This window comes from Haemorhous mexicanus, chromosome 9 (assembly GCF_027477595.1).
Source record: "Haemorhous mexicanus isolate bHaeMex1 chromosome 9, bHaeMex1.pri, whole genome shotgun sequence".
In the NCBI taxonomy this organism is placed as follows: Eukaryota; Metazoa; Chordata; class Aves; order Passeriformes; family Fringillidae; genus Haemorhous; species Haemorhous mexicanus.
In genome coordinates, this window is record NC_082349.1 from 28,469,023 (window position 1) to 28,483,259 (window position 14,237).

Sequence of the window (14,237 nt, forward strand, 5' to 3'; positions counted from 1 at the left end):
CTCTATGCTTGCTGAAAGAACAGAAGAGCTGAAATAATTTGCACTGCTTTTTAAACAACATGGGTGGCTGACTCTCCTTTAGGAAGGGAAGAAAGAGGAATACAGAAAGAAAAGCAGCCTAAGTCCAGACTAAATCACAGAAGCCATTTTTTCCCCCTAATCTTTTGATGAGCTGGGCAAACAGGCTTAGCTCAAAGGACAGTTATCAGCTGTAATGCGCCAGGAAAATAATTGGTCTAGATGCACTAGGTTAACTAGGTATGCAAATGAGACTTCTAGACAACAGCTATGCTCAGTGACTCAACTTTAAGAAGGACAACTCCTACTTGTGTGCAAGCATACCTTTTTCTTCCTTGTTATTCTTGGTTTCACTTTCTTGTTTTTCTGCTACAGGTGTTGCCACAGGTTCTACAGGCTCAGGAACCTCATGTGCTGGTTTCTCCTCTTCTTTCTCTTTCTCATTCTCCTTCTCTTCTTTCTCCACCTCTTTTTCTTTCTCTTTCTCCACTTCTTGTTCTTTTGCCTTCTCGAGTTTTTCTTTTTCTTCTTTTTCCTTTTCCTTCTCCTTTTCCCTCTCTATCTCCTTTTCCTTCTCCCTCTCTTTTTCTCGCTCCCTCTCCCGCTCCCTCTCCTTTTCCCTCTCCCGCTCCCGTTCTCTCTCCCTCTCCCTTTCTCTCTCCCTCTCCCTCTCTCTTTCTTTCAGAGGGTCCTCCCGGGAGGGTTTTGTCACGCAGCCGAATTTCTCATTTAACCGTTTGAGCTTCTCAGCACAAGCTGCTTTTCGCTGCTCTTCCATTCTCCTCTCTTCCTCCTCTCGCCGCTTACGGGCTCGCTCCACCGCGGCCGATATCTCTGACTGCTGCCTCCTCCTCTGCTTCCAAATTTCATCTTCATCTGGTACTGGTTTAGGGGGAAAGGGTCCCTGCCTTCCCATCTGCCTGTCAGGGGGAGGAGGGTGCTGCAGGAAGAAAATCAGTCAGGTTGAACACATGTTATATAAGCAGCCAACTGAAATGCATTTTAACTATTTGTCAACACATGTGCATCTGCATCTTTAAAAAGCAATACTTGGAAGAAAAAGCCAGCCCCCACCTTCCTGATCTGGCTCAGACTCTCACAACCTGAGCTCAGAAAGGAGAAGTAGAGAATGACTTGGGCTCATGTCTGCTCTCTTCCCCATCACCATCAAGGCAAAGCCACAGCAAAGATAACAAAGCATATTTTAGATTTGGTTACAGGCTGCTCTAAATCTCAGACAGAAGTCCCTCAAGGAGCCAAGGAATTTGAAGGTAGCTTAGGATAACCATCTCCTCATCTGTCTTGGCAGCCCATTACTCCAGCACTGTTCCCCTGCTCCTGTCCTCTCCAGTTCCCAAGTGGGGCTGGATAACTAAAAGCTCCTGAAAATCTTGTGCATTTCATATGGGGGGCAGCTTACAAGATGGGGCAGCTTTACACAATTGCAGCGTGGCTGTGTTGGAGTCCCATTCCTACCAGCCCCAGGCACTACGATCATTTTACTTGTCATAGGAAAGTTTATCATTATGTGAAGCATATTTTTATTTTTTTTAATCTAAACCCCTCCACCACAGACTAAAGAATTTAACTCAAGGAAATAAGGACAATTCTAATCCTTCTTACCGGTGGTAGAATAGATTTTGGAGGAAGAGCAGGGCCACCTCTTTCATGTATTGAAGGCTGTGGTGGACCTCGATCCTGTTGGATCAAACACAGCACCAAGGTTAAGCAAGCTTCTAACCACAGCCAAGCTGAAAAATTTTAAATTTACTCTTTTCTACTGCATTAAGATACGCCATCTAACAAGGCATCTGCATTCAACACAAATCTACACATGAAACAAGGGCAAAAACATTTTCACTTTTATGTACTGAGAGCTGAACAATTCAAGTTTATGTTCCTGCACCATTTTTCCTTAGATTCAATGTAGCATCAAACCTTAAAGAACGGTGTGATCTTTAACGCAGAGATAAAGTGCAAGTAAAACTATTCCCAGACTTCCCACCTTCATTATTACTGGTGTCAAAAGAAAATACTTCTGGGAAAATTTCAAAACCAACAGCAGCTTTTCCTGGCGTGGAGGGAGAGAAATAGGGCTGTAGCAGGCATAAATTGATGTGGATGGAATATTCCTCTACTAGAGGAAACAAAAAATGGCTGAGTTGATGAATTCTACATGGTTTATATAAAATCCTGTAGTGTGAGACGTGAACTCACATTACAGCTAAGCTGCACTGCAGAAAGTGGACCATGATAAAAAAAAAAATCCCTGCACCCATGAAAAATGTGCGGGCTATTTATCCAGTGGAAAACCTGATAAACACCAGAATGGCTTCATCCAGTTCCAAGGATGGACACACAGGAGTATGGAGCCTGTCAGCTCTGAGCCCCAGTGCCTGATGAAGAGCTCTGCCCCCTCAGGGGTGTGGGGCAGGACACACTACATAAAGCCAGGCTATTTTTGTGCTGCAAGCAGAGGCAGCTAAGTTGTCTGAGCAGCACCTGATCAGTTAGCAGAGCTCAGATAATGCTTTCAGCAGCTAATGCCTTCCCTCATGTTCATAGCCTTAATTGACCTGACAGTTTGGAAAGACACCTGAGTCGGAGCTCTCCTGACAAGGCTGTTGCCACAGGAGCTGAAGAGAAGAGCACACAAACCTGATCAAGCTGAGAGCTTTTGCTGTAAGACCCTTTGGCTGCTGCTGTGGAAACCTGGGTGGCAGACTTGGCATTTGTCTGTTCTTCAGTTTCCCTCTGGCCATCAGGACTCTGGGAATCTTTTGATGGTGTTTGTTCATCACTATGTGCAAAGAAATAAGAAAAACAGAATGCATACTCCACTAAGGTATTTGGTGATTTATCTCCTCGCCTCAGCATTTCTTAGGATAATTTCTACTCCACACCCAGCTGACTGGAGTCTGCAGGCAGTTATACAATTGAACACAGTATTAAATTACTGGGAATTATTGCTACTGGAATGAGTACTCGCACTCATTTCATTAATCTTTCCAAAATCTAGTTAAGTGACATTTCCCATCTAATCGGCAACACCAACTCACCCACTTTCCTTCTCTTTCTGACTGCTTCCTTGCTCATCATCATCACTGAAATTCAACTGCTCAGTGTAATCCACTTCACTCTGAGCACCTGATGCATAAACAAATGCTCAATTAACCTTTCAGAAACATTCAGCATACAAATAACAGACCATTAATCTGATGTTCTTACCTGCCCAGCCTTCATCAGCCTCAGCATCCAGATTATCAAATTTATCAAGCTCTTTGAGTTCACTAGCACTGAGAATGGATGGGCGTTCAATAGGTTCTGAGCACCATGAGGGGGGGCCTCTTCCCCTTGGGCCTCTAAAAAATGAGAGAAACACAAGCTACTGTCACTACTTATCCACAAGTGACAGAGAAAAGGAAAAGGTCAACTTGTGTGTTCATTATTTGAAATATACATTGCTGTTGTTTCAAGCACAGTGAACTCTCATCTACATGTGTGACTACCAGAATTCAAATAATTACTCTTCCATGTGCACAGCTATCCTACACTATGGAAAAACACACAGAGAAGTGGAAAATTCATTTTATAGTGCATTAGAGCTCAACTTTAACTGGAAAGCATCAAAGTTGACAACCAGGAGTTGACTACTTGCACTGTAACAATGGAAAAGTCTTTTTATGGGCAAAATACTGCTTTAAGTTTCAAAGATGTTCCTGTAAGTGACTTCTGCTCTTCACAATCAAAATCCCTGTAATATGAGGAACTGCCTCAAGTTTTCCAGTAGAGCTCTCAAACTCCAGACATCCCATGACACTGCTCCACACAAACAAAACTTGGGAGGGCTGACCAGTGTCAGTTCTTATAAAGGGTATAATCACCATCAAGATACTCAGTGCAAATGATTTCTTTTTTTAAATTAAGTCACAGAGTTCATACCCAGACAAAAACCACAACCACTTTTAGGTTTCTTACCTGCTAGGCTCAGAATTAGGAAATCTTGTTGGACCTTGCATGGAGGGAGGATATGCCATTCTGGGGTACTGATTAAACATCTAAAAAGGAATTAAAAACAGGAGCCATTCATTAAAAAGTATTACAGCATTAAGTACACTGAGGCCATCAAAGGACAGAATGGAAATAAAGTGAGACTCTTTACTCAAGTTTGCTTAATATCTCAAGTGGGTGACATCAAGTCCCCAAGGGGAAGTGACTGGAAGTGTCAATCAACCCCTGACAAGTTCAAACTCCATGAGCCACATCCTCTGCTGGGTTTCAGTCCTGCCCTTCCAGCAGAACAGACAAGAATTCCATGGAGGGGACAGAAAGGGGCCTAAGAAAATCCCACTAGCCAAAAACCAATCCCTGCTGCTTAAAAAGGGTTCACGCAACCATCACTCACATAAGGAGGCATCATTGCTCTGTACTGGGATGAGATGGGTGGCTGCTGCTGGCCATTCAGCTTGGGCTGAGGGACCTGGGGCAGCCTCACATCCCTCTTGTCTCCTGCCTTCTGGCCATCATTCTGTTCTCCTGGTGTACTGCTGCCATCTTCTTGTCCCTTAGCTTCTTGATCTGTTGGAGAAGCAGGAGAATTGTTCTTAGTACCCCCATCCCTCCAATTAGTAGCATCTGCATGGACAGAATCAGCACACAAAAAGCCAGAAATAGACTTTAAATTGCAGATTTCCAGCCAGGGATGGTGAGGAACACGTCGTTCCCACGCAGCCCTCCGTGACACAGCAGATGCATGTTCCTATCTGCTACTGCAACAAGCAATGGCCACTTGAGAATCAACAGAAGCTGCTTCCTGATCCTCTTCAGCCCTAGGTCCAGCTGTGCTCCTGAAGGAGCACAATTTATGGGCTAAATTGTTGGGCTAAATATGGGCTAATTGCTCCTGAGCTAAATTTATGGGCTGCTCTAGTTGTCCCATTCTACCTTCCAAAACACAGTGCAGTTTTGGAAGGATACTGATTATAGCACAAGAAGGAAAACAGATTCAGCTGTGCTAAGTGGGCCACTGTTGACTAAGTGTGAAGATGCTGTCAAGGCAAAGATCAAGGTTCCTAAACAGCCAAGGCCTATAAGGAAATTCTCAAGCAGCTCAAAAAGAAAGGCAATGCACAGAATGCATCCAAGGGAAGACAGGTATAGTCTGGTTTGCATCTCTGCCTGATAAGGATGGAATAGAAGTGATAAGGGCTGTACTTCTGGTGTGAATGTCTAGCAAATTGTCCAGGGAAAATCAGGAATTTTAATGATTTAGCATTTGTGCCAGGCACTCCATTCTTTTAGGAGTTTCTGCCTGCAGAGCACGGGTTAAGACAAAAAAACCCCACTAGGGTAAACTTAGCAGCAGTGCTCAGATCAATGGAGACAAAAATTCAGAGACACACACTGTAAATGATGTTTCTTTAGGGACACAAACCCTTTAAGCAGAGTTAAACTCTGCTCCTAAGTATCCATTACAGCTCTTGCACTTATCTTTGCTGGGAAGCACAGCTGCTAAAGGGGGACTGACTACTTGCCAAGTTCAGTTAGCTTTCTGCTGTCAGAGAGGAAAGAAGGGCTTAATATAGCATGTACAGTGCTGACCAAAACTGTAACTGCCTGCAGGAGGCTGGACAGACACATGAAGCTGCTCTCATTGGGTGCTGGACATCTCTCCCTTTTCCTGACATTTTATTCTTTAGATCAAAATCAAGACAAGACATGAACAGGCACATGGCCTTGGTCTGCAGGACCTGACAAACAAATCAAGGAAAACCAAGGCCTGTAACAAGGAAAGGAGTTAGAGATTGCTTTCTGAAGTGCCTATCACTGGCACAGGACACTGCCAGGTGTCCTGTGCAGGACAGGACATCTAGTCCATCAAACCTCATCAAAACCAAACTTTTGAGGGAGAAAGGAACTCTGTTTTCCACTGGTAACAAGACAAGCCCCAAATGCCTTCCCATTAAAGTGATCTGGGGAAGAAATACACATTTCTTTCCTGAGAGATGTAAACCCAGCACTGTTATAGTTGTTTTCACCAGATCTAATCTCCCACTGCTGAAACACATCCAGCTGGTCAAAGCACTGCATCCAGCAGCTGAAGATGCCAATGCCTTCAAAGGCATTGGCAACAACCCACTCTTTTGGCATGCTGTAGACTGGACTTCCTCTTCAGGAATTTTCAGGCTCCACTCTTAGGAGTACTGACAACTTAGGGCCAGCCCTGATCACCATTTGTGCAATTAGTTAATTCTAGGAGAGTTCTTTAAAGAACTCACCTGCTGTGACATAGCAGCTGAAGTAAGAAAATGCCAGTATTGTGCAACTAAAAATGTTCCTCAGAGCACAACTACAGTACTGAGTACATGGGAAAATGGGAAGTGATAGGATTAAACACACTATTTTCCACACACCAGGAACACAGAAAAGGAGAATTAAGCCCCAAGTGTCCACTTCTTCCATGTGCTGATTGAAACAACATATTCATCAATTTCTTTTGTACAGGGCACAAGCAGTAAGTTCCACACAAACCAACTGCACAACAATTTGCAGCTCACACTTACTCTGTGGTCGTAGGTTGGCTCCTGATCCATCTTCAGGTGCATCCTTATCCTTGCCTGACTTTTCCTGATCCCCAGCTGCCGGCAGACTGGGGAATTCTTGCTGGAAATAACTATTGATTGGAATAGGTGGACCTACACAGCAAGATATTCACAGAGTCACAACTTGCTGCAGTCAAAACAGTTCAGAAAGCAACAGAAGCCTGATCGTCCTTCAGAAGTGAACATATAAAGCTTTAAAATTAAAACAATCAAGTGTTAAAGCCACAGTCATTTACTGGCAATATAAAGGGTTCCAAAGTTGTTAAATTTACTGGACCAACTATGACAGCTGTTGAGGCTGAGAAAAATCCAGAAGCACAAAGTGACAACGGAAGAAGACTTAGCCCAGGGAGTACATGAGTTCCTCAGCTCTGTAACACTTTTCCCCACTCCTTCCAGACAAAGATTTCCTTCTTTTCACTTTAAAACTATAGTCCACCCAAGAACGGGCAACTATGTAATTGCAAATTTATTAATAATTGTTGTTCTAATAAGAAATCCCCAGGACTTCAAAATGCCACAGCTTTTACACTATGAAAAAAAATCACAACAACATTCTTTGATTTCTAAAACCCTTGACATCATACTCAATACTGGAATTTAAGACTTCTGTTGTACATAGTATGGAAGCCACATATATAGGATGTTTTCCTTGTTAGAAGGTTCTCTTGGCATCTGCTTTGCATCAGTTTCCTCCCCATACACATAATGTATAGTGACCTATTAGATCAGCAGCATTCCTGTGCCAAATCACCAATAATCTGAGTGTAGATTTCCATTCCAACAGCCTGAATAACAGCCTGTTCCTATACCTGTCTCTGCTACTGACTACAGTAAGGGACATGGTACTAGGCTACATGGATTATGGGAGAGGGCAAACTCACAAACAAGGATCTGAATATATGGTGTCCAACCCCCCCCAATCCTGACTATTGGTTTTTTTTTAACAACTAGAACTACTTCTGTTCTCTCAATCTCTGAAAGAATCATTCACAAAGATAAAATGCAGGGATTCCAGCGGGCTTCCATTTGGTTGGGTTTTTTTAAAGAGTTAAACACAGGATAAATTCCTTACTCTGTGCTGTGTAAAGGCATGTCAGCAAATCCAGTATTTATCTCTGTGTCTACAAATTTGAACTCTTTCAATTTTCATTCCGATTTCACATACTACAGACCACACTAATTTGCTTTTCCTTAAAGGACACTGGACTGTTGTTGTTCCTAAGCAGCTACATGCAGTGACTTACTCAATGGGAAAGAAAACCAGTCCCACTAACCAGATGACCTGCCAGGCAAGGGAGCCCCTCCTGAGATCCTGTGGCATGCAACATTCATGAGTGTTATGAATCTGGATAAATGCTTTCTGCTCAAGCCTACACAGTGAACAACATTTTAATGGCAAAGTAACAGCAGCAGAGATCTCCTTGACTGTGTTTAAGCCACAAACCTGAAAAAGCCAGAGTGGCAACCAGCAAGAAGTTAAAAGACATTTTGGTAGCACGTTATGCCAAATTTTAGCTAAAGCATGAACTGAAAAATACACGCTGCTGTTACATTTCAGAAGTCTTTCCCTTCTCCATGGCCATGAAGAGGATCAGACAAAGGTTTAGCCTTGCCTCACTCAAGTTTTACAAGAGGTTGAGTGAGTGCTGGAACGCTCACAAGGCAGCTGGAGAAACAGCAAGGTCTGAGAGCCAACTGCAGCTCAGGAAAGCAGGAGCACAACAGGTGGATCCTGGGTTTCAAACCCAGGACAGCAAGCAGCTGCTGCCAATTCACATCCAGGGCTGCTTCCTGAAACCCTGAAACTGCAAACCCAGTGCTGCATTAATTGAATGAAACGAGGGTGCCATCTGGGCTTGGCACACGAGCTGCCATGGTAACTATGAAATAATTAGCTAAATGCATTTTGAAGCTACTGAGCCGAATCACTATTTCCTGTGTCATGGAGATGATCTTATCAGCTTCTGCAGGAAGGCTGCTATGCAAATCACTTTGCATCAGTGCTCATTTCTTTTTTTTTTAAATTCCACAGAAATCCTATAAAAGCTTAAAGGAGAAAAGTTTCTATATTTGATAGCAGAACACTGAACATTAAGCAGCAAGAAATGGAGTATCTAGAATTGTCACTTGTAATTCCCAGTGTGAAAGATCATTAGATATGTGATGTTAACTAACTCCATACAATATGTAAGAAATTACCTCCATGCCATTAATATTTTATTATTTTAAAAACTCAATTCTTCACCTGGAAAGCCTCAACTCCATTTTATAGCCACGGAAAGCTCACAAGTCTCAAACTTACAGAATAAAACACGTTGCAGGTTATTTATCATAATGGAGACAGAGCAATTTTAAGTAACCTCTCACTCTACAAGCATTTTAAAAGAAGATTTAGTTCTGAACTTACATCTGTAATGAAAACACTCAAGCTAAGAGTCACACTGATGGAAACAATTTTCCATCCTTTCATCCAATTATGTTAAATAACCCTCGAAACACACCTTTAATGTTTTTCCCAGAAAGAAAACTACTTAAACACTATCACTTTGATACTAAAATAACCAAGGAATTTATAAAATGAAGGGAAAAGTATTGCTGTTTCTACTGTTTAAACAGAAGCAAAATTACACATACTTTGCACAAAATGATTCAAAACTAGGATCAGAATGACCACCAACTGTTTACATCTCTCCTTCCCATGCCAAAATTGTTTGTATTAGAAGGACTGACTGCGATTTGCCCTCCTCACCACAGCCACATCGAAGATTTTATGCTTCCACCATCACTTCCCTGTCAATTCAAAAGAGGTGACTACACCAACCTTGTAAAAGTCAGCCAGACCTGCTGATCAATCCAGTGGCTGGGGATGGGCTCATTTCCCAGCCTGGAATGTTGCTTCCACAACCTTCCCCAGTCCCAACTGGCCTGGCCAAGCCTCAAGGGACTGCTGAGTGTGGGGGTCACTCCCAGCCCAGTGTGCAGTGCAGAATCCCTCCACCCTGAGCAGCACTCACCATCCTGTCCTCCTGGCTTGGTGTTGGCCCAGGATTTGGCAACAGGAGCTGCTTCTGGAGGAGCAGGAACAGCAGGTTTTGGCTGGGTCTGCGGCACGTCTGGCTGTCTGGAATTAGAGGAAAAGCACTTGTGAATACAAGAGGGTGAGCACACAATAAGAGTGTCAGGATGGCTACTGCAAACAAGGGAATACAATAAGGGAGCTGTGCAGCTGAAGAACCAATAACTACTTCTCCTAAGAAAAGGCACTGTCTTACATAAAAGAACTTGTTATAGTAACAGTTAAAACAATGAATAAATTAGCTAATTATTTCAAGATTCCATTTCCCAAAAGAGGGAGGAATGAATGAAAATGGCTGGGCAGAAAATGCAGCCAGGCATGAAATGAATTACAGTTTTTAAAGAAGTGTATTGGACAATCAAAAAATCTACAACCATCAAAGGCAATAATTTGGATTAATATTCTCTTGCCTTGGGAGTTAACAGAGGAAGACCACCATGAACTGAGAAAATGAAGGCAAATACATGTCAGGAATTGACAAATAAAAGGAACTGATAAGGAAAGATAAAGACATCATGAAAAACTCTATGGGTAGAATGAACTGGAGCCCAGAACTTTAAGTCTTAAGAAATGGGCTCAGTCCCACCATCTTAACAATGAAGAGGCACAAGCACTCTTTTTGTCCAGTGTAAAAAACCCAGACACAAGCCCTTTCTAGTCTGCACATTCAGTCATATTGTTCAACCTCCTTCAATAAAGGCTATTTCTGTAACCTGCATATTCAGGTAATTTAAAACTCAAAGCATTAGTGTCTAAAACCAACTAAGACTAACCCTTCAGCTCCTTAGTGGGACCTTTTGATAAAACAGAACCCATGGGGCAAATCCTGTAGTCTACAATCACTTTAGTACACCAGTGAAGAGAGAAGCAGTGTGGTATCATGTCACTTTACTGACAAGAAACAACTGTAAATGCTTCAAGTAGATCCTAAAGTGATCCTAAATTTCTAAGGACTACCATTAGGAAATCTGTTCCATTTGGATTCTGCAGTGATCAACCCAAAGCACTCCACAGGACTCTCAGAACTGACAGAGAAGCAAATACATCAAAAACATCACTACTGGGCAGAAACACACAAGCTTCTCATAGGAATAACAAAATGCAATTTTCATGTTCCATGAGAGTATTACAATCTAGAAAATAACCCCAGTTCTAATTTTTGTCTGTTTTTCACTTGCATTTTCTTCCAGCTGCACATTTTCTAAGCAGGCTTTGGGGAATTTATGACTTACATGGCTGAACTTTGTGACACAAGTGAAACAAGGAAGAGTGCTAAAAAAGCTACTCCTTGCATTTCTCCTGTTTCAAATACAAGCCCATTTAGAATTTTAGCTATCTAAGCACTGCCCTGAGAATATGGATGAGTGAAAGAACTCAGCTGAATTTATCAAATCACTACACAACAGCCTGCACTATCCAGGAAAGAGACTGAAGCAATACCCACACAATGAGTGGCAACTCAAGAAAGCAGTCAAGTAATTAATTTTCATAATTACATTCATGTGAACTCCAATGCAACGATACAAGAGGAAATGCAATAAACTAAAGCAAGCTGTTATCAAGATCTAACCTTTATCTGCAACACTTCTGAGAGGAACAATAAAACACTTCATATGTAAACTGCAGCATTTCAAGTACACTGAAATATCACAAACACAGCAGTACTCAAACAAATGATCTTAAGATCTGAGCAAACACATCAGATGGTCCAATTTTAGGAGAATTTCCTCATGGCCTGGGCAGACACACCTGTTCCTGGGAACAAATCTCCTCACTAGTTTTATCTGGATTCTGAGGCCTTTATCAGAGTAATGCATACGAAAATGCAAACAACTTCCAGTGGCAGATAAGGGACAGTTACTCATTTGTTTGTACACAGAACAACTACTGGTACTACCTAACACATGGCCATGCAAAGGCCTGCTTTAGTCAAACAAGCTACCAGCTCAACACACATTTAACAGGGCAAAGTGTGAGTGACCTTGAAGTTCAGGGAGATGTTAAAATACCAAACAAAACCCAGGGCAGAAAACTGTGACTCTGCAGTTTCAAAAGTTTAAAATAAAAAGCTAAACACAACACTATATTGCTGAAGTCTCTCAGCTTTTTAGAGAGATGCCAAAAATTGGTATTTAAATGTAGGAACATCTACAAAGAAAAATAAAGGGAGAGAAACATGAGGAAGGAAACATTTAAACCTCATCTTTTGCTTTCCCAAGCACTAGGAACATACAAAAACTGTCCCTAAATTCCAGTGTTTTCCAGAGCAATTTGAATGATAAGAATTAACACTTAAACCTTGCTTCTACTTATGCAGTGAGAATCACATCCTATTTTAAACTTACATGGCAAAAAAACAACTGCTTTTAAATACTTTTTAATTAGAAACTGAAGTTTCAGTTTCTATTTAATTTCTTCCTGTGCAGGACCAGGAGTTGGACTCGATGACCCTGATGGGTCTCTCCCAGCTCAGCATATTCTATGATTCTCTGATCCTTTCCTCCTATTTTCTTAAGCTGTACAAGTGTGAAACAAATCTAGCAGATGAAACTGCACTGAGCATGGGAAATTTGTATCATACAAGGTGAACAACAGAGCACCAACATTGCCACAACTTCTGTCTTGTTTATATCACATATTGGAGGAATCTGGAATAACAGTGTGGAGCTTAAGATAAAAAAAGAAATTAAAGTCTTTAGAATTTATGGCATTCTACAAAAAAGAAATTAAAGTGCAAATATTAAGAACCATTAGGAAAATAAAGCAGAGACTTGAACACATGCAAACTAAGAATTTTAGAGTTTCCTCTGCCATACATCAGCACAAGCACAATTAGGCTGACTTTTGCATACTCATGAACATGGAAGCTATTCTCTAATTTTCCTGCTGCGTTCCTTGGGGTTTCAAGAGAATTTTACTTAAGGTGATGACAATGATCTTACAAAAACATGCTGTATTTCCTGTCAGGAGACATCAAACCTTACATGTCCAAGGAAATATTCTTCCCCTCATACGGAATTCATAAGGAGACCATTTTCAACTTAAATGTGAAAATGTGAGGAGGTTTTTTTTTTTGTGCAAGGTTTTTCTTTTAACTATCCCTCTACTAGCAAGATTCTGCCTCACAGAAATTAATTGTGGGGCTATTTCCTCTCTGATAGCTATGATGAGAACACTCCAGTTAAGCAAATTTCTTCCCAGGTCCTGCCAATCCCAACTTTTGGCCAAACCTGAGAGAAATGGCCCTGCAAACAAAGCCAGCGTTCATTTTTTTTTTATTATTTTTAATTCCACAGAAATCTTATAAAAGCTTAAAGGAGAAAAGTTTCTATATTTGACAGCAGAACACTGAACATTAAGCAGCAAGAAATGGGAGTATCTAGAATTGTCACTTCTAATTCTCAGCGCAAAAAAAAGGTGAAAACTCACTTCTCTTCTTCGTGCTGTTCTTGTTTTGAAGCCCATCCCGTGCCATCCTTAGGCACAATGTTCACATTGGGGTCGTTGCCTTTGTTCTCTGCTTTGAGGCTGGGCAGATTAGCTGGGGGAGGCATCCTCCTGGAAATAGCAACTTTTCCAAGACTCTGCAATCCATGGCGTGCAGCAACTGTGTGCCAGAACAGAAAGTGCAAGTTAACAACTCTGTTTAGACAGAGCTACATAAAAATGTTTTGTAAGAAAGTCAGAAAACTTTAAGAGTGTTAAGAATTAAAAATTTAAAATGCTTCAGAATTTATTAGTTAAAAAATGGAATTGAAAACACTTGGTTTTGGAAGACCTGAGTACTTTTTGAGCAGCGAGTCATTATGGTTAGCCAATTCCAGAAATTAAAAAGGATATATGGCCCCACCTTTATACACAACATTCAGTGACAGAAAGCTAAAGAACCCATTTACAACATGATGTTAATGTCAAGCATTATTCTCTTGCTCTCCTGGAGCTTAATGTACATTGATGAGTCCAAGAATACCCCTATCGGTCTGGCCCATTTCTTTACTGCTGCAAATTTCAGCTGGTAGATGCTGGCCTTGCAAAAACATTCCTACAAATTGTATTTACTCCAGACCACAACTAATGCACCCCACAGGACATTCAACCTACCAAGTACCCAACTCAGGGAACAAGCACAAGTTACTGCTCTGTGTAAGCTGTATCACAACCAACAGCTCTGTTTCAATCTTTAAAAACAATACCGTGGCAACCTTCAACAAGCTTGGGTACACTTTTTCTCTTTTACAAATAATTCAGGCAACTTTGTCCAGTTCACAATCTTCAGAACATCATTTCCCCCTGGTTCTCCATTCAACGACTCATGAAAAAGCAGGCTCACAGTCACCTTATTCAAGATATCAGTGTAAGTTTTATCCAGTGTTTGTCAAAAAATCTAAGTCCCTGGGCTGTAAGTGAGCATTGCCTATTCCTGAATTCAACACTTCCAGCATGGCAAATGTTAATGCAGTAAAATGCACAGCTGGGGAATGGCACATCTTTATTTACCCACATTCTACTTCCTACTAGACTGCAAATGCTGCCTCTCT

At 41.5% G+C, this 14,237-nt stretch overlaps 1 protein-coding gene across 22 annotated transcripts in view; it reads right to left on the bottom strand.

Moving 5' to 3' along the window:
* Positions 1-14,237, bottom strand: part of PRRC2C (proline rich coiled-coil 2C) — a 70,098-nt gene that overhangs the window by 39,568 nt on the left and 16,293 nt on the right. For all 22 annotated transcript variants that reach the window (XM_059854661.1, XM_059854668.1, XM_059854670.1 and 19 more), the window contains 10 exons: positions 13,129-13,306; positions 9,638-9,744; positions 6,582-6,713; positions 4,424-4,596; positions 3,997-4,076; positions 3,247-3,380; positions 3,078-3,165; positions 2,677-2,818; positions 1,642-1,716; positions 343-958 (listed from right to left, as the gene is read on the bottom strand). In XM_059854661.1, coding sequence (XP_059710644.1) covers positions 343-958; positions 1,642-1,716; positions 2,677-2,818; positions 3,078-3,165; positions 3,247-3,380; positions 3,997-4,076; positions 4,424-4,596; positions 6,582-6,713; positions 9,638-9,744; positions 13,129-13,306 — 1,725 coding nt within the window. The remainder of the gene's footprint in view (positions 1-342; positions 959-1,641; positions 1,717-2,676; positions 2,819-3,077; positions 3,166-3,246; positions 3,381-3,996; positions 4,077-4,423; positions 4,597-6,581; positions 6,714-9,637; positions 9,745-13,128; positions 13,307-14,237) is intronic.